The 27,759-nt window shown below is 39.8% G+C and overlaps 1 protein-coding gene across 1 annotated transcript in view; it reads right to left on the minus strand.

Moving 5' to 3' along the window:
• Positions 1-27,759, minus strand: part of IFT88 (intraflagellar transport 88) — a 126,391-nt gene that overhangs the window by 17,181 nt on the left and 81,451 nt on the right. Inside the window, exons 23-25 of the mRNA XM_017548183.2 lie at positions 17,168-17,261; positions 16,919-17,025; positions 9,456-9,522 (exon numbers count right to left, since the gene is read on the minus strand). Coding sequence (XP_017403672.2) covers positions 9,456-9,522; positions 16,919-17,025; positions 17,168-17,261 — 268 coding nt within the window. The remainder of the gene's footprint in view (positions 1-9,455; positions 9,523-16,918; positions 17,026-17,167; positions 17,262-27,759) is intronic.

The following is a 27,759-nucleotide window of genomic DNA, read 5'->3' on the forward strand; positions in this document are numbered from 1 at the left end:
TTTTTTTTTTTTAAACATTCAACCTACCATTTTTAGGAATGCTATACTTGGAGTCTCCCTGAATATTTAGACTATCTTACTATCAGACATAGATGTCTGCAATAATTTTATAGTCAGTAGAAACACAAAAATGTCATTTAAAAGGCTAAGTCTAACCCCTTTATTCTTCAGATGATAAAACAAGCGTAGGATAGTGAAGTGAACTGACTGTGGCAAGATCAGCACCAAAATCCAACCTTCCTGACTGCCAGCCTGGTCCTTGCCCATGAGACAAATACTGCCTCTTTAGCAAAGGACCCTGTAAAGGAATATGAGGTCTTTTTTTTTTTTTTTTTTTCCTGGTAAGAAAGTGAGTTTTAAGCCGGGTGTGGTGGCCTGAGCCTATAACTTTAGCTACTCAGGAGGCTGAGGCAGGAGGATAATTTGAGGCCAGGAGTTCAAGAAAGTGAGTTTTTTTTAACAGGCTCTATTCACAGAATAAGTAAGGATAAGAGGCTTACTACATAAACTTTGGTAAAAATTTCTCTCTAAATAAAAATGAATTGTTTCAAAGGGAAGACAGTCTTTACTAATTTAGAAAGAATATGGTTATGGGCATGAAAATAATTTATAGCAGTAATAAACTTAAGATAGAAAAAATAGCTATACAGAGAAGATGAAAAGCAATGTCCTTCGTTTTTGCTAAACAGGTTATGGCAGATATTTTTTATCATTTAAATTCAATGGTTTGTGAAACTGAGTACATAGTACATTTATATGAGTAATGAAAATAAGAAAAACGTACCATTTCTTCGTCTTTAACACCACCGATGCTATTTTAAATCCTGATGAGTGTTAATTGTGCTCCTGTTCAGTACCTTATGTTGTTCACACCCAGCAGAGGCAAAAGGAGGTGTAGCCACTGCCTTCAGGAACTTTACAGTCTGTGGGTGACTTTTACTTTAAGCATTCACTATAAATAATCATGATGTCATACCTATAACATATTTTAAAGATCCAATAAAAGCACTTGCATTTCCTGCATTTTTCTTATTTTATTGATTTCTGTATGACATTATTTTGCTTAGAGAAAAGTACAAAGGAAACCACATTGTGTGATTACTATTATTCACTGCACTCTATTGCAAATAAGATTGTCTCTCAGAAGTTACATAATCTTTGGAAGCTGTTATGTTAAATAATCCAAGTCTATGGAGCTCTCAATGGCAAGAGAATCCCCCTTAAATATCAGCCAAGGAAGCTTGCTGTGGGATCTCACCGTAAAGGGGGAAGAAGTGGCCTGTAATAACTGCTTTAAGGTGACACAACTGTGGAGAAAATAATTCAACTTGGAATTATTTCCAGTTGAACATTTAGTTTATTCCCAATGTTTCTACCGTAAATAATGTGATCAATATGTAAATGCTATTATTTCTTTAAAGTAAGTTACTATCAAAGGGTTTGGGCATTTTATTTATTGTATTTATTTTCTGTATTATTATTATTTTTTTCTGAGACAGAGTCTCGCTCTGTGGCCCGGGCTGGAGTGGAGTGGTGCGATCTCGGCTAGTAATACTGCAACCTACACCTCTGGGGTTCAAGTGATTCTTCTGCCTCAGCCTCCTGAGTAGCTGGGACTACAGGCGCGCGCCACCATACCTGGCTGATTTTTTGTATTTTAATAGAAACAAGGTTTCACCATGTTGGCCAGGATGGTTTCAATTTCCTGACCTCGTGATCCACCTGCCACAGCCTCCCACAGTGCTGGGATTACAGGCATGAGCCACCGTGCCCAGCCTTATTTATTATTTTTTGAGGTGGAGTCTTATCCTGTCTCCTAGGCTGTAGTACAGTGGTGCAATCTGGGCTTACTGCAACCTCTGCCTCCTGGGTTCAAATGATTCTCCTGCCTCAGCCTCCCAAGTAGCTAGAGCTACAGGCGTGTGCCACCACAAATGGCTAATTTTTGTATTTTTAGTAGAAACAGGGTTTCACCATGCTGGGTAGGCTGGTCTCGAACTCCTGACCTTAGTGATCTGCCTGCCTCGGCCTTCCAAAGTGCTAGGATTACAGGTGTGAGCCACCATTCCCGGCCACGGATGGGCATTTTAAAGGCCTTGATGAATATTTCCAAACATTCCCAGCAGGATTTGCCACTTAGAACTCCCCTCAGCAGAATTTAGTTAATAAAGAGTGCTCATCTCATCTCATCCTTACTATCCTTGGGAATTACCTTTTTAAAAATTCACTGCTAATTTTATGGGTTAGTTTGCATTGTTTTAGTTATTGGTGAGGCTGTATGTGTGAGAGAATAGTTCATATCCTCTCCTCTACCTCCCTGCAACTCATTCACTTCTTAAATCATTCGAGTTTGACTTTTGCCTCTAACAGTGCACTGGGACTATTTTCTTTAGGGCTATCAACACTACCTTAGTTGAAAAATTGAATGGCCCTCCGTAGCCTTCAAGACCCAATTAATCAGCATGTATGTAATCATTTTTCAACATTCCCCCTCCCTTAAGCCAGGAACTATCAACTGCCCCCTATTAGTTTCTTATTTTTTGAAAGTACTATCCAAAATGAAATTTTCTAAAATATTCTGCCCATTCCTTTGAATGTATTATGAATATAGTGGTTCTTACTCTTTCAAATCCTTTTTTTTTTTTTTTTTTTTTTTTTTTTCTTTTTTTTTTTTTTTTTTTTTTTTTTTGAGATGGAGTGTCGCTCTGTCACCAGGCTGGAATGCAGTGGCGTGATCTTGGCTCACTGCAACCTCTGCCTCCCCGATTCAAACAATTCTGCCTCAGCCTCCCAAGTAGCTGGGACTACAGGCGCACGTCACCATGCCCAGCTAATTTTTCTATTTTTTAGTACAGAATGGGGTTCACCATGTTGGCAAGAATGATCGTGATCTCTTGATCCGCCCGACTCAGCCTCCCAAAGTGCTGGGATTACAAGTGTGAGTCATAGCGCCTGACCCTCAAATCTCTTCTTAAATAACTCTCTTTTGGTGAGCTATAAATTGACTTCATTATCCATTAGACACTCTTTATAAGTTATTTCTGGTCTGTCTCTCTCTACTTATAAGATGATGATATTCAATTTAGCCTCTACTCTGTGCAATCATTAAGAAAGATCTATTCTCACTCTGTAAGTGTGAGAAAGTGTTTGTTTACATCTAGAAATACTGAAGAACATCAGACAATACCTTTGGGACCTTTAGCAGGACTTTACTGTCCAATTTACTTCTAGGTGCTCTATAATCTGACTTGCAAATGGCCTATCCTCTTATTACCAGGAAACCTGTCTTCCTTTGCTCCTGTCCCTTTCCAAAGTTAAGAGGCAGCATACTACAGCTAGGGATCCAAAGTGCTCTCTTCACTGAGTCCCAACCCACAGTCCAAGAAAGTAATGACCTCATCAGCTCAGATGACATAATCCTCAGATAATTTTGTAAGGACAATTGCTTTACTCTGAGAATTTCAGCTCATCTTACATTGTTACAGTTGCGATTCTCAGTGTGATTTCACCCCTCACCCCCTAGGTCTACTGATCCAATTATATTATTACCCAAGAAAACCTAACTGGAATATATTAAAATTGTAAAAATGAACCCCAATAGCTACTGTATAGGCAATACTCAAGTGAGGACAGGGAGACTGTGGAGGGACTTAGTGAAGATGTAAGCAAAGGAGGTAACATATTTTTGTTATATTTGGCAACTTAAAAACTTAACAGCATATAAGGAGGATATGGGAGGTAAAGCTGGAAGGATGTTGGTATTTACTAAGTATTTATTATGGCTAGAAAACTTGAGAAATGCTTATCTGTCCATAAAATAGCAGAAAGGTAGGAAGGGAAAGAGGGTAAAAAAAGAACTCATAAAATATGTTTGTATGTATGAACACACACACACACAGATATAAAATACACGTGTATATATTTTGCAGATAGAATATATGCATGCATATGTGTGTAGGCATATATGTGTGTATATGTGTATAAATATGTATATTTTGTAAAAGTTTCAGATTAAATTTCCTGTGCTTTTTGTAACTTGCCTCTGGTGGCATTATAAAAAAGGAGTTTCACAAAATGTTTTGAATAACAGCAGCATTACTAGAATAAACATTCAGCTTTCAAAACTGGTAACTTCAAGGACCAACATTTTATTTGTAAGCACTAGTATTTTTGTTTAAAAAAAAAACAAAATTAAACTCTATAGTGAGACAGGGGTACACTTGGTTACATTTACCTTCATGTATGGATAAATGTGACCCTCTCATGTTAGGGTCACTGAGCCTCTCACACTCAGAGGTCACACACTGGCAGTGGTGAGAACATGGGCGCTGGCAGTGCAGTGGACACTGGTGTTCCAGGCCCTGTCCACGCACTCCCTTTGTCAGGCGGGAGTCACGGTAGCCATGCTCACCCTTGCACGTGCTTGCCCTTATCAGGAGGTGCTCTAAGAGCTTTCCACAAGAGCCCATTTCCTCCTCTCAGCAGCCGTTTCAGGAGGTCCTATGTTTACTCTCATTTTGCTGATGAGGTAACTGTGACAAAGAGACTTAAGTAACTTGTCCAGGTTCACATAAGATGTGGTGAGTTCAGAAATGGGGTCCATGGACATTGAATGAATACCAGGAATGAGGATTAATGACAAGGATCGAAAACTCAGGGCAACAGGCTAATAAGGGCAAGAGGAAAGGTGCATGTTCTGTTGAAGACAAAATCTCATCATAGGCTCTGTGATGTGTGTTGACATAGTAAGGTGGGTGAGCTGCAAACAACTAAGATGATTTTAAGAGAAGAAGTTCACTGATACAGACTCCTCTTGTTCAAGATGTATACTAGGATGAAATGGCTGCAAGTAGTGCTTTGATCCAAATGATAACTCCTAGCACCACCTGTCATTATCAAAAATATTCATGGAGATTTTGGCTTAAAGCAGGGACTAGCAAACCACAGTTTGCAGGCCAAATCTGGCCCGCCCTGTTTTTGTCTATCCAGCAAGCTAATGATTTGTACATTTTTAAATGGTTAGGAAGAAAAGCAAAGAATAATAATATTTTGTGACATACAAAACTTATGTAACATTAAAGCTTCAGTGTCCAAGAATTAAGTTTTATAGAACGCTATCACATTTATTCACTCATATACTGTGAACAGCTGCTTTCAATATACAACAGCAGAGTGGAATATTCTTTGGAGATGAGACTTGGCCTCCAAGCCTAAACTATTTACTATCTGTCCCTTTACAGAAAAAATCTGCACACCCCAAATTACTGAGAATTACTGTATCAGAGCACAGGGGACACGCTGGCAGATTACACCATCTGGGTATACTGGCATAGGCAAACTTCTTCTAGAACTGCAACACTGCGACTACTTTGGTGCTCTGGTGCTGTTCACTATCTTCTAATACTTATTATTCATCAAGCTTCCTTTGTGGTACATATCTGCTACAAAGTGGGCTATATACTTGAGTAACCAGCAAAACTATGGTCTAGATCTATGGGGTGAAGGGACATGCAAGTTGGGAGTGAAGTTGATAGGCATGATCCTTGGAGAAGTGACAGTACCCGCCCTCCGGCCTCTTAAGACTCCCTCCCCGCATAGATGCCCACCTCTTCCTCCTGTAATTGGCTGAGCTGTGTTGGCTCTACATTTAGGCCTATGCACCTCCTCAGAACGTATGCTCCTTGTCTCGTCCTCCCTGGTGGGCACTGAGCATGACTTGTTCATTCTCTGCTTGTGATACCAGCAGGACTGTGGAAAGGGGTTAATTAGCCACACTCAACCTTGGACTAGAATCTTAAAATGTAACTTCAGTTTGTTTTTAAATAAAACAAAACATGTTTACAATGTACTTTATAAAAGATACCATAAAGTGAATTTCTGTTCACTGAGTCTTATTCTGATTTTCAATATAAAATTATTTTCAGTCTAAAATTGATACATTTTCATTGGAAAAGTTTACACCTAAGACATAAAAATCAAACTCAAAAATGCAGCAAGCCATTAAAAATCACATAGGGAAAACCAAAAAGCACTTTAAAAATGAAAGTTTAATAACACCATACACAAAATAAGTCACAAAATGCCACTATCATGCAAAAATAGAAAATGCCATCCAAGAAGGAATTCTTGTGCCTTGAGGACAGCTACACATGAGAAGCAGATGTGTTCTGTGAATTTCCTGACCTTTAACAAAATTTGGCCAAAACAACAGGCAGAATATAGTCATTGCCCTCATCAGTTTATCTGCAGAGAATATAAATACTGTTAACTGTCAAGATTTTGAAATCAGAAGGAAGAAAGGGAGAGAAGCCTCAGAGCCTGGGTTCACTCCAACTTCACAGCCAGGGCCAGCCTTGGAGTGTGGCCTGTGCTGAGAACTGGAGAAGGGGGACGGAAAACACGATTCCTGTAGAAGTGTCAGGGTGGAATGAGCTCAGCCATGGAAAGCAGCATTCAAACTGGGATGCAGGATGAAATGAAAAAGTCTGGGATGATGTACAACTTGAGATACCAGAAAATAAGGAACGAAAAGGCAGATGATGGGGGAAAGCACCCTAGAAAGGGACTGATGAGTGTTCTCAATTTGTGCCAGAAGAACCTAGCAACAAGCAACCCTGATTGTAAAATGCCTCGAGAGCACAGAGTTTATACTCTGAAAGTCCCTCATGTGAGAATAAAGCTTATTTGTGCACCAGAACTGACTATTTGTGTTGGACTGGGACTGGAAGAAAGAAAGGAAAATGAATTAAAAAAGAAAAAGCAGCAGTGGGAGGCCAGGACCAGAAGGGGACTCCAACAGGACAGCTTCTCTTTTCGTGCACAGAGGTGTCAGATTTGGGATGGCCCTACCCCTCTTCCTTGTCAGTCCCTTCTTCCCTGACCATGGAGGAGGTCCCTGGCCAGGTGAAGCCCTCTCTGTGCTCTGATGCCTAGCACGACTGAAAGAGGGCTATGGAAAAGGTCACCAGGGAGGCTAGGCAATTCTTCCTGTCAGAGGATCTGGACCTGTGGTGGCCTGAGGCACACTGATCAATGTGATGTTTCTGAGAGGCAGCTGTCAGTCTCCCTGGGGTTACTTTCTTGGGGGTAGGACCCTGGACACTGTCTCCTGGGCTCTAGGGAAGCACTACATTTGTTTAGCAGTTTTTCGGGTATCCTATCACATCTCATTAGAAGGTCCTGAGGCAGATTTTCAAACTGATGACATCTGGGAAACTAAGGCTTAGGTTAAGAGGAGAGATTTTACAGACTTACAAATTACCAGGGAAGGTATGGAGAACTTAACATAAGGTTGTTAATGTTTAAAAGGAACTGGCTGGTTACTTAAGATTTTCAGAGAGAATTGCAGAATCCTTAGGGGATGGTGAATCTGGCCCTAGAATTTTAATAAATACTTAATACTTCCTTTGTTACTCAAGACAATTATTCCTTAAAGGGACACTTATTTCCAAGAGAGCTCATATAATGTACTTCCTGGTTCCTAAGAGAAAGGATGAACAAGCAGCACTCTGCTGGTCTGGGGAGCTCTCTAGAGTTACTTTTGACTGTTGCATAATGCCTACTAGTCTGTGGACATTGGCTATTAAGAACATTTTTGGTACACATCCATGATACCTCATCTATAATTCCAAATTCCAAAGAGCTCTGAAAGCCAACTTTACAGGTGGCAATATATAAACTTCTTGGTCATAGAACTTGATTTGAGGCTATTTACAGTCTTCATTTATCCTTAGCGTGAATATTCATGTTTTATTGAATTAATAAGAACGTGTCTGAGGTACTCTCCTTGGGTAGCATACGATACACGGCGAATACATTATCTTACTTTCTAAACTCCAAAACGTTCTGAATTCCACAACACATCTTGCCCCAGGGGTTTTGGATAATGACTTGTGGGCTTATGGCTACCTCTGGCTTATGAAGAACTGCTGGGCCAGATATCGCCGACTAAATCCAACCCCAGACAGTCACACAGATCCATTAAAGTGGAGTGTGTGAGATATCTGGGGCTAGGGAACAGCAAGGAGACAGGAGTATCCATCAGGACCATGGTGGCTGAAGAGGTGGAAGTGGTTACTCTTTGATGTGACAGACTGCCTTTGTTACTCTTCAGACTTGGGCTCAATGGTGCTTTTACTGATTTCTCCAGCTCTGGGTCATGGTTCCTGAAGGTAAACAGGCCAGCACCATGAGGTTTAGCTGGAGACGCTGGATTGACTCTTGGGGGAGTCAAGCGGCCTGGCTAGAATCAGATGCCACTGATGCCTGTAACTGCCTACAAAGTTATAAACTGAATTTCAAAAGCCAGCTTACCTTTGACTGCAGTTGGGATGAAGACTCCCTGAATTTCAAAGCACAGCTCTGAATTCAAGGAGTCTTTGTCCCAACTGCAGTTTCTATCCCTAGGAAAGTTTGAAAACTCATGTACATTTCTCTACCATGGTAGCATCCACAGCAGCATTAGCAGCTTGTATGTCTTTCAAACCAGATTCTAATTTTGAGCGTGGGGATCATGTCTTATTTGTTCCCATGTCCCTGGCTCTCAGCACAGTGTACACAGTATGCATCCAATACACACTGTAAATGGATGAAAGGCCTGCCTAAGAGCTACATTTGTCTTTGTCCTGACTCCTACATCACAAACAGATACAACAGAGTGCAGCTGGACAGTTACATGGAGCTGTGTCACATATGCATGAGAGTGCTAAGTATGGATAGGAGAGCATGTAGGCCCCAATTTGACATTTATTTTTAAAATTAGCTTCCTTAGAAATCACCAAATTTCTATTAAGTTTAACTTACACTGCCTACCTGAGGTAGAAAAAGAAGGTATATTGTTGATGGGAAGAAGGGATGGAAAACTTAATAAAATGTCTTATTATGTAACGATCTCACAAGGAGTAAAAGAATTTGAGAGATGCAAAGAACTCCAGAAATCACCAAAAGCCTATAGCATTTATGTGGTTGGTCCAAAGACATCTATATATGTTGTCATGATCAAGACTGGGACTTACACCATGTGTCCTAATTCCTAGCTTGTCACTAAGTCTACACTAAAAGTCAGACTAAAGATGTAGGGCTGTCATCATTCTATAAGACCATCCTACTTCTCATGGCACTTCCTTCAAACGGAAAATTTAAAAACGTAACACAGCAAAACCTCATCAGTATGCCCATATATGATAATCTGTCCAACCTGACAGACTGATTAATAAATGAAAAACTTGTTTAATAATCAATTAGCAAAAACAAGCATTGTTATTTAAGAACCAAAATCTGCTAGTATTCACAAATGCTCATTCACACATCAGACCGCTTACCAAATTAATTAACGTGAGGTTTTACTGTGTATAAAACAAACAGACACATAGAACACTTTATTGTGAGATGTTTCTAGAAGCCCACATACTAGAAATGTGAAAACACAGTTTTGCAGGGAAACAGAAAACACTTACCACTGCTAGCACTTCCCTCTCTTTTGCCACGGGAGCCCCCACTGCCATCTCTGCCAGACTTTATGCGCTAGAGCAATGAGAAGACAAGTTTAAAAGAATAAATGATATTCCTTCAAAGTTGAATATAGATAAAGGTGGATTTTAAAATTAACATTACTATCTATATAACCCTTAGGACTACATACCTGAGAGTTAATTCTACAGGAAAAAAAAGGCCTGAGTTGTTTTGTAAGTGGAGGGTTCAAGGCTCTTGAGAAAACTCAGATGGCACTTTAATTCAAAAGTGCAGTGTAACCTTGGCTTACATCAACAACTCAAAACCAAACAATATTTTCTTGATGTGAACATTAAGGGCTTAAACATGACCTTTAGTGTAAGGGAAGGGTAGGTGAGGAGGGGAAGGGAATCTACAAAAGGGTCATTTCCTGCCATCAGTCCTCATCTACAGTGGTTGGACCTGAACTATTTGAGAGTTAAAAAAAAAAAAAAGGTAACCTGAGTTTCGAAATTCAATTTATAAAATAAAAGTATGATTAAAATCTCACAAAATACCTAAATCTGTCCAACAGTTCACTTTGTTAGATGCAGACCCGCCTTCAGAGCATAAGAAGTATCTCCATGCTGTGACATTGTTAGGTTTCTTTCTATATTATATGGTTCTTTTGTGTTTTGTCTAAGTATTAGAATTTTTGTATGAACACTGGATCTGCCTCAAGTCACACTGTCAAATTTTCATACATATAATGGTTCATTTATACAGCTATAGGACGATTAGTAAACAGAGATAGATGGCTTTTCTTATTTATCATTAAATTAAAACTTCTTAACATAGGTGGATATTTTATTTAGATATTCAATAACATAAATATAATTTCATATTTAACTCAAAGGACAAATTATTTACTTCCTTAACCCTGACAACTGCCCAAATATTTATAAATTATCAGGTCATGGATAATGTTATTGCCCTTGGTCTGCTAGGAAGAAAAAAATTCTTTTCAATAATTCAACACATTTCTGTAAGATGCAATACTCTCCTAACACCCAGGACTGCCAAATGTTACACAAACATACCCAACTTTCTTCCATTAAAAGGAAAAGAACTTCCCTTAAAACCCCATCTTTCTCCTTGCCTTCACAGATGAAAGAAAATCTTAAAAAGATGTAGCAAAATAAGAATTTAAACATCCATAATCTGATTTTATTTCAAAACTTGATTTTCATCTATCCATGGACTGATCATCTCCGGCATATCAAAAAGATGTACAAATGCTGAAAATAGGGCAGGCGCAGTGGCTCACGCCTATAATCCCAGCACTTTGGGAGGCCGAGGTGGGCAGATTACCCACCTTGTCCAGATGGTCAAGACCATCCTGGACAACATGGCAAAACCCCGTTTCTACTAAAAATACAAACATCAGCCAGGCGTGATGGCACACGCCTATAATCCCAGCTACTCTGGGGGCCAAGGCAGGAGAATCGCTTGAACCTCGGAGGCAGAGGTTGCAGTGAGCCGAGATTGCGCCATTGCACTCCAGCCTGGTGACAGTGCGAGACTTCTCAAGAAAAAAAAATGCTGAAAATATATTTATCAAGGCAAATGCCCACATAACTTGACAGTTTTTAAAACCTCATGTGAAAACTTGCACTCTGTTTAAGTGACCCGAGGTTTACAAAAGGATATGAGAAGGTAAGCACTTTCATAATCACTACATTCTTTATTGCCTGACACCTGTTCCCTGCCCTCATCCAGAATTTTCCAATCCCCTGCCTCTCATCCTTCTTTTTAATCTCTTTAAATTTCTACTTTCTGTCCAGCCTAGACTCGAGGCCTACCACATGCAGTGATGCGACAATGGAACTATGGCCCTTGCCACCTTCTTGTCTTTCTGCTTCACTCACCAAGAGACATCTAAGCCTCAGTTGGTTCAGTGACTTCCCTCTTTCCTCTCTGACTCCCAGGACACTGTGCCTGTTGGGGAAATGGTTCCATCAGCACAAAAAACGGGCCAGCCTCAGGGCTCCCCACTGCTCACTTAGGACCTCGCCTGTGCCCCATGCAGGCCACCTCACTTGTCACAGACACCACTTTCTGTCCTCATCACTTTTGGAACTGACTGTCCCACCTGCTTAGAGAGTAACAGGAAAACAACATCTCCTTGGATATGCCAGCTGGCATGGACCCTGCATGAATGGGTTGGCTACTCCCTGTCTGCCTGCCCTTCGTCATCTTCTTTTCAGCTATTTCCTCCTCCCTCATCTCCTCAGGAGATCCCCTGTGTGTCTCTGGTGGGGGCTGGCTCCATGTTTTCTCATTATGCTCAGGGTCACACTCCGGCTTGTCTTTTTCCTTCACCGTCCTCCTGTGCACAGAGGATGTGGTGTTCTTTTCCAAGTGAATGCCTATTTGCAGTTGAAAATCAATGAACTCCACCAGAAGGAGTCTTGTGTATTAACCACTGTAATAGCTGTAGCAAAGATTTCTCGTGGAAGTTAGAGAAGGCAACTTCAAAAGTAAAACCAAAACATTTATCAAAACCTTGGTTTGATAAGGTTCTAAGTTTAAAGAAATCTCTACGAATGTGCCTATTATGTAAGAAAAAAAGAAATCTCAATTGTCAAGACTCAGTTAACTGCACATCTCTCATACCACACAACAGAGCTTTGCTCAGTAGTGTTTTCTGTCACGATCTAAGTTCTTCCTTTGGAAATGCAAAGTAAACACCCAAGAGAAACGGCAATCCTACCAGGCAACAGGACAGACTCTGAGATGTCCCTTGGGTATTCCAGGGCTGGCCCAGCAGCTGGCTTTGCCCTTGAAAGTATGTGATGGACGTAAAGTGGCCTCAGTGCAGTCCAGAGGAACTGAAGAAAGCCAGGAAGGGTGTGTCACAGATGCCACATACACAAAGCTGCTGCTAAGTCAGGTGGACAGAAAGTCAGTGTCTATTATATTGACTGCTATGTAGGTGACTAATCTTAGTGTGGGTCATTTTAGCTGTGTGAATGGAAGTAGTCAAGGTTAGGGGCCGGGTGCAGTGGCTCACACCTGTAATCCCAGCACTTTGGGAGGCTGAGGTGGGCGGATCACAAGGTCAGGAGATTGAGACCATCCTGCCTAACAGGGTGAAGCTCTGTCTCTACTAAAAATACAAAAAATTGGCTGGGCATGGTGGCGTGCACCTGTGGTCCCAGCTACTTGGGAGGCTGAGGCAGGAGAATCACTTAAACTTGGGAGGTGGAGGTTGCAGTGAGCTGAGATTGCACCATCGTACTCCAGCCTGGTGACAGAGTGAGACTCCGTCTCAAAAAATAAAAAAAATAAAAATAAAAAAAATAAAAAAAAGCGCACCTGGGAAGTGAGAAAATAAAAATCAAGTATAGATAAAGTACATTGCTCTTTGGCTGGGAGGATAAAAAATGGCGACAATGGGGCAGATGCAGAATGTGTGGGGCCAGAAGCTTATGCAGTTTGGGGGAAGCTTTTTGAGAAAGAGGATATAAAACTGTGAAAATGAAATGAATGCAAAAATAAAAATTTATTAGAAGGAGCTAATGCAAATCAGGGCCTGCAGCTTAGGCTCCCTGACTCCACAGGGAACACCCTGTGCTGTGGACACTGCTGCTCCTCAGGGCACACTGGGCAGGGAACTCCTGCCATGACACCACACTCTCTCAGGGGCCCGAGGGTCCTGTCTCACACAGACTCATCTGACATGCGACCCACCTCAGATCTAGCACAGGCGTGGGTGCATTTTAGGAGCACAGTAAACACCTGTTCAACACAGTGATTGAATTTACAGACAGGGCCAGTTTAACATCTGTTAAACACATCCTCATCATAAGGTATATGAAAGCTCAAGTAGGAGACATACTTTTCAGAAATATTCCCCTCAACTTTCCAGAGTTTTAACACTTCATAAAGTTCACAGAAATTCTTACCGCTTTTGAGTGGTTGTGAGGCAAGGCCTCATGGTAGATAACAGAGGAAGCATGTAAACAATGGTTGACACAAATGATTCTTACCACCTCAATGCTAAAATGTGTAGGAAACAGCCATGTAACAAAACATGGAGCACAAAGTGAGGGAAATCTGTATTTACTGACATGGGAAGTGGTCCATGTTATTTTGCAAAGTGGGTGGAAAAGGATATAAAACAGCATTTTTGTAAAAATCTCATTTCTGTTTAACAGAAAGTCCCATTAAAATATACATGTATTGATATATGTTTGTATATATTTGTAAAAATGCCTGGAAAGAGGGAATGATAACAGTGATGTCTAAGTGGTGGGAATACAAATCATTTTTATTTGAATTAAAAATTATTTATAAAAGCAATCTTCTTACATTTTTAAAAGAACATTTATTGTTTTAATAATATGGAAAAAAGATGGCATTCCTAATCTGGAAAAAAATATTATGTCATTCCCACTTTGGAAAAAAAAATAAGAAAAGGCACAGAATAGAGGAACAGAGTAGACACAAAATAACTGAACAAATTAAATGAATAAACACTGGAAGAGAGAAAATAAATATTTTTTCCCATTAAGCCTACTCTTTATTATGAATTCACGACCATAACTTGCATGCTACTCTTCTGGGGACTGGAAGAACCACTATGAGCTGGTGGGTCCTACACATCATCCAAGACAGGGCTACCCGTAGTGGGGTCTGTAAACCACTGCTGGCCCACAAACTGCCACCTGTCCTCAATGAGATGAACAGAAGGAAGAACTCAGATCGTGACTGAAAACCAAAATATTACTGGATGTTGGACCCTGCCGACATCCAAGTGCAGAATCATTTTTCTAGTAATGTCAGTGACAGACTGGCAAAAAATAATTTCACCACAGATAGTTTGAGAAGTTCAGAGCTAGAGCACTATCCTCATTTTACAGCTGATGAGAATGAGGCCCAGAAAGGTCAAACGTCCATTCAAGATCACAGGATTGACCAATGGTCATGTCAGGAAAAAAGTACATGGTCTGTCCACTACACTACGGTTTTATGTCCTAAGAATTGGGTTTTTGTCAATGGAGCAAGGAGCAGTTACTTGTTACACAGTTAAGCGTTCTTAAGAAGATTGGCCCTGTCTGTAAATTCAAGAGAAAACAGAATTTAAAACATTCCTTGGTGGCTTCAATTCCAAAGAATCCATAAACATGGCCTTAACTTCCTGTCCTCAGACCTCTGCCCACATTTTTTTCTTTCCACCCCAAACTCCAAGTGTCCAGTTATACCCACTCTAAAACACTAGCCCCTCCGGGAACTGCTGCCTCTGAGCCCTCCTCTGGAGCAAAGACCCCCCCCTCTCAGTCCCATAGCTCTGCCTTGAGTGCCTTGGGCACCAGGGCCAACTCCCATGTCTCACTGTGTCCTCCACATACATGGCAGATTGTAATCAATGTTTTCTGAGCAAATCAACAGAGAGGCTAACACAGAGCAATGCATGAGAGAACCTGCAATCAATGGCCTTGAGGAAGTGACTGGTAATCTTACCGCAGAAAATGTAATCAACAAGCAAATAACCACCGGTTTGTACTAAGGATATATATTCTTTTCAGTAGTTTTGTTGGCTTTTGTCAATAATACATAAATTGTACAAGACATTCTTGTAGTCATTATTACATATATGAACGTTTTTTAAAAACTGTATTTTTTCGTTTGGTTAATCTTAAAACGAAATCTTTGTGATATCTTAATACTGAATCTCTTATTTTTTTTTTTTTTGAGATGGAGTCTTGCTCTGCTGCCCAGACACTGGAGTGCAGTGGCATGGGTATCAGCTCACTGCAACCTCTGCCTCTCCAGTAGCTGGGATTACAGGCATGTGCCACCACGCCCAGCTAATTTTGTATTTTTAGGAGAGACGGGGTTTCTTCATGTCAGACAGGCAGGTCTCAAACTCCTGATCTCAGGTGATCTGCCTGCCTTGGCCTCCCAAAGCACTGGGATTACAGGCGTGAGCCACCTCGCCTGGCAGAATCTCTCTCAAGAAATGAAACCAAAAAGGTTTTCTGCTCAACTCGATTGTATATTTATTTTCAATGCATTTTGGTAATGACTGGAAATTTGGGTATATGTACCAATGGTATATTAATTTTGAATGTCACATGCTATTTTGTCAATCTGGCCAAAATAAAGCATTTCTTGGCACTGTATCTTGATTGCTTTGGGGGGAAACTAGCAAATATTGAAACAGCATTTCTCTATTTGAAAATTTAGAAATTTGATTTAAAAACTGAATACATTTTTATCTTTAGCAATGAAAATATTCTGTATTTTGCCTATTATTTCTTTACTTTCATTTTCTTCTTAATAGTTTACCTTTATTCTCCAACCTTCTTCGGTGTGTTGGCTGTTTTTCTCTTCCTTTTTCATATTTAAAATATTCATTCCTCAAGCCCTGCTTTTCCCATTTTGCCCTATTCCAAACATAAACTCTTGCTTTGGCAGACCTCTTCGTTTGGTAATGTTTTTCATGTTCAGTAAAGTGGAAAAGCAAAACATCTTCTAAAAAAACAGCACGGCTACATAGCTTGCAGTATCCAGGGGCTGGTCCACACCACTGTGGGGGTTGCAGTGTTCAGGAATGGAGGGCTGAGAGTGAGTCTGTCTTGCCTGGCCAACAACCTAGTGCCACAATTGCTTCTTGCTGGCACTAATGAATGTACAATGTACAGAGTTTTCTTCTTACCCAAAAATGTGGATCCCCCAAGCACAAAAGGGAGATCAGGTTTCTTTTCCATAATAGTTCCAGAAAGAGAACTAATTTCTCTGAAAAATCATTTTAGATAAAACTTCTAGTTTTAACATTTTAAAACAGGAGTTAGGGGCTCAGCAAGAGAAATTACCCTGACCCACACAAACCTGAATTGGTTTATCTTCCTCTCTTAAGTTTATATAAATCTTTGTCCATTTAAAAACAATTTTAAAAATCCACCGCCTTATTTATTTTATGTCTACTTTTCACCTCTTAAATCAGCTTCTATATCCTGAGTTGGTATTTGATCAAGGTAACCCTTCAGAAGCATACAGCCTGAGTACTTCTGAAACTTCGGCAACAATAAAAATCACCTAGAAAACTTGTTAAAGCACACACAGGTTCCATTGTTGTAGAGAAGTAATTGTCTGTCATGGTCCACAGGACTTTCCAATTAAAATTATGGCTTCAAATTAAGCTGTAAGTTATTTCATGTTGTGGAAAATTGTAATTATTTGTCTGTTAGTAGTTACCCACTAAGATAATATGAAATCCATTGCACTTCCTCTCCCTGGGAACTCACTTTTGCCAGAGTTTTATCCTCAAACTAGAGTTTTAGTTATTCTCCTATTATGTCAGAGCAGAAAAAAAATTTCAACTCTGTTTTCTTATAGAAGTTCCTAACATCACACATTTGAGCTACAGAAGGGTGACATTCTGAAAATTAGCAGATAACAGTTGTAGGCCCATATGAGATACCTGTTCTCTTACTTCTTTCATTTTTTCCAACCTCTTCAGTTTTCTGGCATATTCTTGAGCATCTTTTAATCCAAGATCTGTGCAGAGACGAACCAAGAAACGCAGACCTAAATTGTAAAATATACATTTAGGAAAGAATACAGGCACGGTCTATTTGTTAAAAGCTCCATAAATCAATGAAGTCAGTCTTTTGGGACACAGGTAGGAATGATCCTTACAAATAGTGTTTTTCTCCTGAAAAATAATTACACTTTGCAATCTCTGGACCAGGGAGAACTGAATTCCTTGGAAGGGGGATTAAAGGGTCTTTCTCCATGAGTCCTATCCTCACGCTGCCAGAAACCTAGAAGGAACATGGCACAGGACAGTGCTGGGATAGAACTTAAAGGTAAATGCAACATTTGCTAATGTTCTATAGCAGTTTCATAAAGACATACAAAGAGCTGTAAGAGAGACTAGGCTAAAAAGTATAGACAGTTTATACACATAACAATCATTACTCACAAATGTTCTTATTACTGTAGTAAATTCATTTTAAAAATAAATATTACACTATGTGCAAAGTACTGGGAATATAAAAAAGATGTATTTTATAGTTGCTGGTCTTACAGTTGACATCAAATATATATAAAATAATCACAACAAAAAGTTTTGTGTTCATGATGTCTTATATACATTAACAACAACAAAGTCTTCGATAACTTTATACATATGACCAGATGACATACTGTTTAGTTCTGCTTGGCACTGGGTCTTATAATGGTATTGTTCTGTATACAGTCTCCTGGAATTTGCTTTTTCATTCAATCTTGTGTTTCTAAAATTAGCAACATTTAAAAAACATCCAGTAGATGCTAAAAAACACAATTGTTTTGTCTTTACGTTTATAAGAAAGAATGCCCTTTGCCATTTGTGGTCTAAATTACTTTAAAACGTTTTTATTATCTCATTTAAAAACAATATTTTTCCTCAATACAACTGCAGTGCAGGTCATTATAGAGAATTTGTAAAACAAAGAAAAAAATAAAAGTTACTTGTTACTTGTCCATCCAGAGACAAAACCAAACATTTTTATATATCTTTTTTTTTTTCTTTTTTAGACGGAGTCTCACTCTGTCACCAGGCTAGAGTGCAGTGGCACAATCTCGGCTCAATGCAACCTCCACCTCCCAGGTTCAAGTGATTCTCCTGCCTCATCCTCCTGAGTAGCTGGGACTACAGGCACCCGCTACCATGCCCAGCTAATCTTTGTATTTTTAGTAGAGACAGGGTTTCACTAAGGATGGTCTTGTTCTCTTGACCTCGTGATCCACCCACCTTCGCCTCCCAAATGCTGGGATTACAGGCATGAGCCACTGCGCCCAGCCTATATGTCTTTTTATGCTCTTCTCAGTTACTTTATAGTGGAATTACTGAATCCGAACATTATGACTAGTTTGAGACTCCTGATATATATTACAAATCTGCCCTCCAGAGGCATTGTACTAGTTTATACACCCAGTAGATGTGTATAAGTGTCACTGTTTTCTTTTCCATAGTTGAATGCTACTTACACAATAGGTAAGACTTGTAGCATATATTTTCCTATCAGCATCAAGATTTAAATGGTATTTTCTGACACTCTCACAAATGAGGAGGAAGGTAGCATATGCATATTTCTCATTTTTCCCCTCACCACAACTACCACTTAAATTATGTCTTATAATTATTTAGACCTAACTCTATGTTAATTTCTACTCTCACTACTTGTTCTGAAATTTAAAAATTTCCCCTTTTAGATAACTAACTGGCTAGCCATATGCAGAAGACTGAAACTGGTCCCCTTCCTTACACCATATACAAAAATCAACTCAAGATGGATTAGAGACTTAAACATAAAATCTAAAACTATAAAATCCTGGAAGATAACCTAAGAAATACCATTCCGAATAGAGAACTGGGAAAAGAATTCTTGACGAAGACACCAAAGGCAATTTTAACAAAAACAAAAATTGACAAATGGGACCTAATTAAAGAGCTTTTGCACAGCCAAACAAGCAATCAATAGAGTAAACATACGACCTACAGAATGGGAGGAAATATTTGCAAATTATGTATCCAACAAAGGTTGAATATTCAGAATCATAAGGAACTTAAATTTACAAGCAAAAAACAAACAATGCTATTAAAGAGTGGGCAAAGGACATGAACACTTTTCAAAAGAAGTCATACATGTAGCAAACAAGCATATGAAAAAATGCTCAACATCACTAATCATTACAGAAATGCAAATCAAAACCACAATAAGATATTGTCTCATACCAGTCAGAATGGCTACTACTAAAAAAAAAAAAAAAAAAAAAAAAAAAAAAAAAAAAAAAAAAAAAAAAAAAAAAGAAAAAAGAAAAACAGATGCTGGCAAGGTTACTGAGAAAACGGAATGCTTACACTACTGGTGGGCATGGAAATTGGTTCAACCATGTGGAAAGCAGTTTGGTGATTTCTTAAAGAACTTAGAATTACAGGCCAGGCATGGTGGCTCATGCCTGTAATCATAGCACTTTGGGAGGCTGAGGTGACAGGATCATGAGAGCTCAGGAGTTCGAGACCAACCTGGGCAACATAGTGAGACCTCGTCTCCATAAATACAAAATTAAAATAAAATAAAACCATAATTACCATTTGATTCAGCGATCTAATTACTGGGTATATATGCAAAAGAATAGAAATCATTCTGCCATAAAGACACATGCACATGTATGTTCACTGCAGCACTGTTCACAAGAGCTAAGACACAGAATCAACCATCAGTGGTAGACTGGGTAAAGAAAATATGACATATATATATATATATATATATGCGCCATGGAATTCTCCACAGCCATAAAAAAGAACAAGATCATGTTCTCTGCAGCAAAATGGATGGAGTTGGAGGCCATTATCCTAAGCAAACTACTACAGGAACAGAAAACCAAAAACTGCATGTTCGTGCTTCTAAGTGTGAGCTAAACCTCAAGTACATATGAACATAAAGAAGGGAACAACAGACAGTGACGTCTCCTTGAGGGCAGAGGGTGGGAGAATGGTGAGGATCAAAAAACTACTTATCGATTACAATGGTTATTACTTGGGTGATAAAATAATCTGTATGCCAAACCCCCATGATATGCAATTTACCTATAAAATAAACTGCACACATACCTCTGAACCTAAAAGTTTTAAAACACTTCCCTTTTTAAGCACTAAAGTTTGATTCAGCTTTCCAGTGAACTTCCAAATTAAGTTTTCAAGTCAACTCTTTATTTCCCCAAGAAGGGGAGATGAGTATGTTTTCTAAGCTCTTATATTCTGTTGTTTTATATGCAGAGGTAAAAGAATTCTTGAGACTCTGAAGATATTGTTTCACCACCTTTGGTATTTAGTGCTTGGTATTTCATGCTGCTGATAACTGCCCAGTTTTTCTTCCTTTGCAGAATAGCAGATCTTTTTTTTTCTGCTGTAGAATGTTTGCTTTTACTATGTCTTTGATTTTGTATTTTATCACAAGTGTTCTATTTTAGTCCATGGGAAAACTTACAATTTCTAGTTGTATTTCTCTTACTTCTTTTCTTTTTTTTAGAAGTTTTGCTCTTGTACCCCAGGCTGGAATGAAATGGTGTGATCTCAACTCACCACAACTTCCACCACCTGGGTTCGAGTGATTCTCCTGCCTAAGCCTCCTGAGTAGCTGGAATTACAGGTGCCTGCCACCATGCCCAGCTAATTTTTGTATTTTTAGTAGAAACAGGGTTTCACCATGTTGGCCAGGCTGGTTTCGAACTCCTGACCTCAGGTGATCCACCTGCCTTGGCCTCCCAAAGTGCTGGGATTACAGGTGTGAGCCACCACGCCCGGCCTTCTCTTACTTATCTTCTGTATTTCATCTTATTCAATTTTTGTTCTTAAAATTATGGAATAAATAGTTTTCAATTACTACTATGATTTTCAGCTCTGTACTACATCCAGGTGGATTTTAATTCTGCTATATATTTTTAGTTTCACTATCATCTTTTCTTATGTATTGTCCTATTACCATGCTCCTTCTTCTGTAACATCCTATTACCTTTTCGCCTCACCCTGTGAGTTTCTTCCTCTGAAGTAAATAGAGGTTATGTGTTCTGTGAATCTTACAGAAGGAGCCAAATATTTCTACACCGTAATAATTTTTTTGAGCTCTTCTATTTTTCTAGGTAATAAAAACGACTTTTTGTCTTTTTGCCAGGTGCAGTGGCTTATGCCTGTAATCCCAGCACTTTGGGAGGCCGAGACAGATGGATCACCTAAGGTTGGGAGTTTGAGACCAGCCTGACCAACATGAAGAAAATCCTGTCTCTACTAAGAAAATACAAAATTAGCCAGGTGTGGTGGCGCATGCCTGTCATCCCAGCTACTTGGGATGCTGAGGCAGCAGAATCACTTGAACTCGGGAGGTGAAGGTTGCAGTGAGCCAAGCTCGTGCCATTGCACTCCAGCCTGGGCAACAAAAGCAAAATTCTATCTCAAAAAAAATAAATAAATAAAATAAAATTAGCCGGGTGTGGTGGCGCGTGCCTGTAGTCCCAGCTACTTGGGTGGCTGAGGCAGGAGAATCGCTTGAAACTGGGAGACGGAGCTTTTGGTGAGCTGACATCACACGACTGCACTCCAGCTTGGTGACAGAACAAGACTTAAAACAAAAACAAAAACAATAGCCAACTATTTTTTTTAATGGCATTTTTTCATAGTTCTGTACTGACTTTCTTTCTCTTATTTGGGTTGAAATGAAGAAAGATGTATCAAGACCTTGTATTTGCCAAGAGTTAAGTGTATGGCCTGGCCTTAGTTCCTGTACTTGGTCTCTAAGGTTGTTGATTAAAAGATTCTTCTGCTTCACTAGGCTGACTTTTTGTTTTTTTGAGATGGAGTCTCACTCTGTCGCCCAGGCCTATAGTGCAGTGGCATGATCTCGGCTCCCTGCAGCCTCTTCCTCCCAGGTTCAAGCAATTCTCCTGCTTCAGCCTCCTGAGTATGGGATTACAGGCACGCGCCACCATGCCCGGCTAATTTTTGTATTTTTAGTAGAATCGGGGTTTCAACATGTTGGCCAGGCTGGTCTTGAACTCCTGACCTCATAATCCACCCACCTCACCCTCCCAAAGTGCTGGGATTACAGGCATGAGCCATCACGCCTGGTTAGGCTGACTTTTAAATACTCTCCTGTATGAGGAAGGTTCTAGCACCTTTTAAAAGTTAACCTGGGCAGCCCCCTGGCACCAAGCAGCCTGAAAGTGCCCCAGCCCAGAAGCTAAAAGTTAACCTACCTATCCTATACTGTTATTCCTTTCCTGGCATATTTTCAGTTTTTCCTTTTCTACTAGATAATTCCCTTTAGGCAACAGAAACATTCACCTCTGCTCATTCTTTAAAAAAAAAAAAAGTTTTCCCCATCCTGGCAAACATGGTGAACTCCTATCTCTATTAAAAATACAAAAAAGAACCCAAAACCTAAAATGCAATTAAAAAAAAATAATAAAAATACAAAAAAATACAAAAAAAGAAAAAATAGGTGTGGTGGTATGCACCTATAATTCCAGGTGACTCAGGAGGCTGAGGCACAAGAATCACTTGAACCTGGGAGACAGAGGTTGCAGTGAGCTGAGATTGCACGACTGCATTCCACCCTGGGTAACAGAGCGAGACTGTCTCAAAAAAAAAAAAAAGAAAAAGAAAAAAAAAAGTTTCCCTGGACCTTGCAGCATTCTTTGGTTGTCACACTCCCTCCTCTTTCCTGGAACTTCGAGTTCCAAGTTTTTCTTCTTTTTCCTATTTTTATAATTAATCATTTTGGCTCTATTAAATATCTTTCAAATACATCTCCCGGCATCATCCACCAACATCATCACTGCATTCTGCCTAAATTTCTGCTGTCAATTTAGGTAGAACATTTGAAAATCTAGCTGTATCTCATCCAGACTTCTACCCAGCCCTCTTGTTTTCAGCAGCAGCAGGAACAGCCAGCATACCTCCCACTTTCTGATGCCTCCAATTCCTGGGATTTCCTGGGGTTCTATGTTATGAATTCTTTGGTTTCTACTGACTTCTCCACTACCTACGTACCCTGGCAGTTCTAATCTGCTAAACTGAAAACTTTCCTAAAATTTAATAATCTCTTTGTTCTTGTGCATTTATAATTTTTTTTTTTTGAGGTGGAGTCTCCCTCTGTTCCCTGGGCTGGAGTGCAGTGGCGTGGACCTCTGCTCACCACAACCTCTGCCTCCCGGGTTCAAGCAATTCTCCTGCCTCAGCCTCCCGAGTAGCTGGGATTACAGGCACCCACCACTATGCCCAGGTAATTTTTTGTATTTTTAGTAGAGATGGGGTTTCACTATGTTGGGCAGGTTGGTCTCAAACTCTAGTCCTCCTGACTCGCACACCTCACCTCCCAAAGTGCTGAGGTTACAGGAGTGAGAAAATAGATGTTCAATCTGCTACATTTTCCACAATAGACTACCTTTTGAAATAGACCCTGCATCCTTCTATCTCCGCCCTAATAATGCTGTCTACCTGCAGTGCCTGTTCCTGCCTTCCCTTCCTAGCAAAACCCTCCATACCCTTCAGGGCCACTTCAAATGTTACTTCCTCTGTAAAACCTAATTATGTCAATCGTCCCCTAGTTTCGGCAGTTAAGAGTTCCTCTGCATTTCCACAGTACTTTGTACATTTTTCAGTTACCTCATTTATTATCCCATATCAGTTAACTGACGATCTGTGTGAGTCCTAGGAGGCAGAAGTCAAGATGATATATCTGTTGTCACCCCAGCACATAAAAAATAGTAAAAATTTTGGAAGTAAATGGATAAAGAAACAGAAAAGTCCTAAAGCTAATAAACACTCAATTTTTTTCAAAAATATTACTGATAATATATGTAATAACAGAACATAAAAATATGTGCTGAGTGTACTGAAATAAATTTATATGCAGATGGCCCCCAATTTCTCCCTAAGTGCCTATTTAACATACTTTCTTGAGCATCAAAGAGGTAGCTCAAATATAACATATCTTAAAAAAAAAAAAAAAAAGCTTTTGGGCCAGGCATGGTGGCTCATGCCTGTAATCCCAGCACTTTGGGAGGCTGAGGCGGGCGGATCACCTGAGGTCGGGAGTCCGAGACCAGCCTGACCAACATGGAGAAACCCCGCCTCTACTAAAAATACAAAATCAGTCAGGTGTGGTGGAGCATGCCTTTAATCCCAGCTACTTGGAAAGGCTGAGGCAGAAGAATCGCTTGAACCTGGGAGGCAGAGGTGGCGGTGAGCTGAGATCATGCCACTGCACTCCAGCCTGGGCAACAAGAGTGAAACTCCATCTCAAAAAAAAAAAAAAAAAAAAAAAAGGTTTTAATTTTTCCCTTGAAAAGCTGCTTGTTCCCCAGTTTCCACATCTCAGTGAATGGCAGCTCCATCCTTCCAGCTGCCCAGAGCCAGATTTGTGCGGTCACCCTTGACACTGTCTCCCTCAAGTCTTACATCTAAATGGCTAGCAAGTGCTGGCACTGATACCTCCCATACACATTCGGGACCTATCTTGTCCACCTCCACTGCTGGTCCAAGTGAATACTGTGATTTTGCATTTAGGTACTGCCCATCTCACCTTATTCTCCATACAGAGGCCAAAACAACCTTTTGATTTGAACCTCAGGTACAGAACTTGAGTTAATCATATATTAGAACCTTTTGAAAACCTATGTCAAATCGTATTATTCTTCCATACAAAATCCTCCAATAGCTCATCACCTCACCCAAAATATAATTTGAAGACCTGACCTAAGGCCTGTGAGGATCTACAGGTCCTGGCCCACCCACTCTGCCACCTCTCTCTCTCCATCACATTGTCCGCTGTGCTTCGACCACACTGACATCCACATCTTCATGGCTTGCTTCCGTCTATTCTTTCAGGTGTCTGCCCAAATGATAGTTTAAGAGAAAGCCCTTCCATGACAACCCTGTTTAAAATAGCAGCCCTTCCCATATTCTCTATCTCTTTACCTGTTTTTCCTTTATAGCACCTATGACTACTGACATTATTTATTGTCTTTTCTCTTCACACTAGATACCAGGGATTTTGGTCTGTTTTGTTTTCTGCTACATCCACAGTGCTAGAACAACGTCTGGAACACAGTAGTCACTCCACTCCACAATAATTTGTAAATATACAAGCAATTTAAGACCATTAAAGTATTGCAAAAGTTAATAGTGTAACTTAAAATGTCACACATTACCATATAAATTGTCTTTGTATATACATTTATATTAATAATTCATAATAAGAAGATACTTTGTACTTTCTGCAAATAAAGGGTAGCTTAGGAATTTTTGTTTTTTAAGAGATGCCTAGGCTGGAGTGCAGTGGCACAATCACAGCTCACTGCAGTTTGGAACTCCTGGGCTCAAGCGATCCTTCCGTCTCAGCCACCTGAGCAGCTGGAACCATAGGTGCACACCACCATACCCTGTTATTTATTTTTTTCATATTTAGAAGAGATGAGGTCTTGCTATGTTTCCCAGGCTGGGCTTGAATTCCTGGGCTCAAGCAATCCTCCGGCCTTGGTCTCCCAAAGTGTTGAGATTACAGGCATGAGCTATGACGCACAGCCAGAAACATTTAACGTAAAGTAGAAAAATTTTTGGTGGATGTCCTCTGAAAGTTGGTATATAATCTGTAACTCTGTAGAGCAGGTCAATTTTTGGTGAAGAACATATTTTAAAACTAAATTATCCTGCTAGTTTTATCCAGAAAACTATTATTCTTAAAACAGCACATTCCATGGGTATAAATGTTTTTTCTACAACTATAGTTAAGGTAGACTATTGATTACATTTGTTTTGAAAATTAAATAGGCCAGAGTTATCTTAGACACGCTCTATGGTGTAGACAATCATTCATTTGATTCTTAGAGTGACTTTGATACGCTAAAGAAAAAATCTTGGTCTTCCTTGAAGATATTTTCTTTTTTGGACCAGTGCAGAGGTGCTTGGTTAGTGCAGAAGTTTTCAGCTGGCTGCAATTTTGCCCCCCAGGGGACACTGACAATGTCTAGAGACATTTCTAGTTTTCATATCTGGGGGTGGGAGGGCTGCTAGCTAATCTATTGGATAGAGGCCAGGGATTTTGCTAAACATTCCATAACACCCTGGATGGCCTCTTACAATGTGGAATTTGTACAATCCCAAATGTCAGAGGTGCCAAGGCTGAGAAACTCTTTTGCTTAGCAGACTTTTGGGCTGCTTCACTTTCAAGCAAAGTTATTACTGCTATCTCTCATTTAATCTCTAAAGCACTAGTTCTCTAATGTGACTAAGATTAAGAATCACATAGAAAACCCTTTAAAAATAAATAGGGAAAAACAGATGCCTGCGTCCACTGCAAATCTAATAAAAATCTTACCAGGCAGGGCTAGAAATTTGTACTTTAAAAAAGTTCTAGGCTGGGCATGGTGGCTTACACCTGCAATCCCAGCACTTTGGGAGGCTGAAGCAGGAGAATCACTTGAAGAGTGATTTTGTTTTTAGTAGAGCCCTTGTCTCTACTAAAAACAAAAATTAGCTGAGTGTGGTGGTGTGTGCCTGTAATCCCAGCTACTAGGGAGGCTGAAGTGGGATATTCGCTTGAACCAGGGAGGCAGAGGTTGCAGTCAGCCGAGACGGTGCCACTGCACTCCAGCCTGGGCGATAAGAAGAAAACACCATCTTAAAAAAAAAAAAAGTTCTAAAAGTAATTCCCATGTAGCCTATTTCCTGACTCACATTTGTGAAAACTACTGTGGTTAAGTTAATGAGTCTACCTCTAATCAGCATTAGAGAACAACCTGCTCCTACACTCCTACCAAAGATCATAACTGAGCTAACTGCTGTTGAGCTTTTCTAGACAGCCAAGTGGAGAAATATATTAATGAAGGAACACGTCGTACACCTAATCCTTGGCCATTAGAAAACTTGGCTCAGAAAAGATTTCTTTTTACTAAATTGTAATGCGTTGTTTTGTGTTCATTGTCATTGAAGAACAATTTTTTTTTTCTTTGAGACGGAGTCTTGCTCTGTTGGCCAGGCCAGTCTTGAATGCCTGACCTTAGGTGATCTGCCCACCTTGACCTCCCGACGTGCTGGGATTACAGGCATGAGCAACCGTGCCTGGCCTTGAAGAACAAATTTTAACATGGTCGTTTCCGGGATGTTATTTTATTTGCTGTAGGGATGTTATTGAAGAAATTATCTACTGTACCTTTCAATTATTCTAACTACTGTATCTCTCAATGTCTAAACAGAAGTGAATTAAGAGTTGAAGAGCTACTTCTTCTTCCCAATAAATTGTTTTATGTTTCCAGATAAAGCAGTAACAATTATACAATTTTCTGTTTCCTTTGCCTGCAAGGCTGTTCAGGGACAAATTTATAGTTTAGTAAGAACATGTGGCATATGAATGTGCTTACTTTATATGTTTCTTGATTCTGAATTTGTTGTTACTGCTATAATACTTCACATTATTACTGTAAGGTGCATCAATCCACTGTGCAACAAGATAGGAAATAAGTATCTTCTACAAAGATAACCTTATGACTGAGTAAGTAACATATTAACATGTTTTAAAACCGAAGTAACATTAAAAATTATTTGTGGCTGGGCACAGTGGCTCATGCCTGTAATCCTAGCACTTCGGGAGGCTGAGGTAGATGGAGCATGAGGTCAGGAGTTTGAGACCAGCCTGGCCAACATAGTGAAACCCCGTCTCTTCTAAAAATACAAAAATTAGGTGGGCATGGTGGCATGCGCCTATAGTCCCAGCTACT

Source organism: Cebus imitator, unplaced genomic scaffold, assembly GCF_001604975.1.
Source record: "Cebus imitator isolate Cc_AM_T3 unplaced genomic scaffold, Cebus_imitator-1.0 Scaffold204, whole genome shotgun sequence".
In the NCBI taxonomy this organism is placed as follows: Eukaryota; Metazoa; Chordata; class Mammalia; order Primates; family Cebidae; genus Cebus; species Cebus imitator.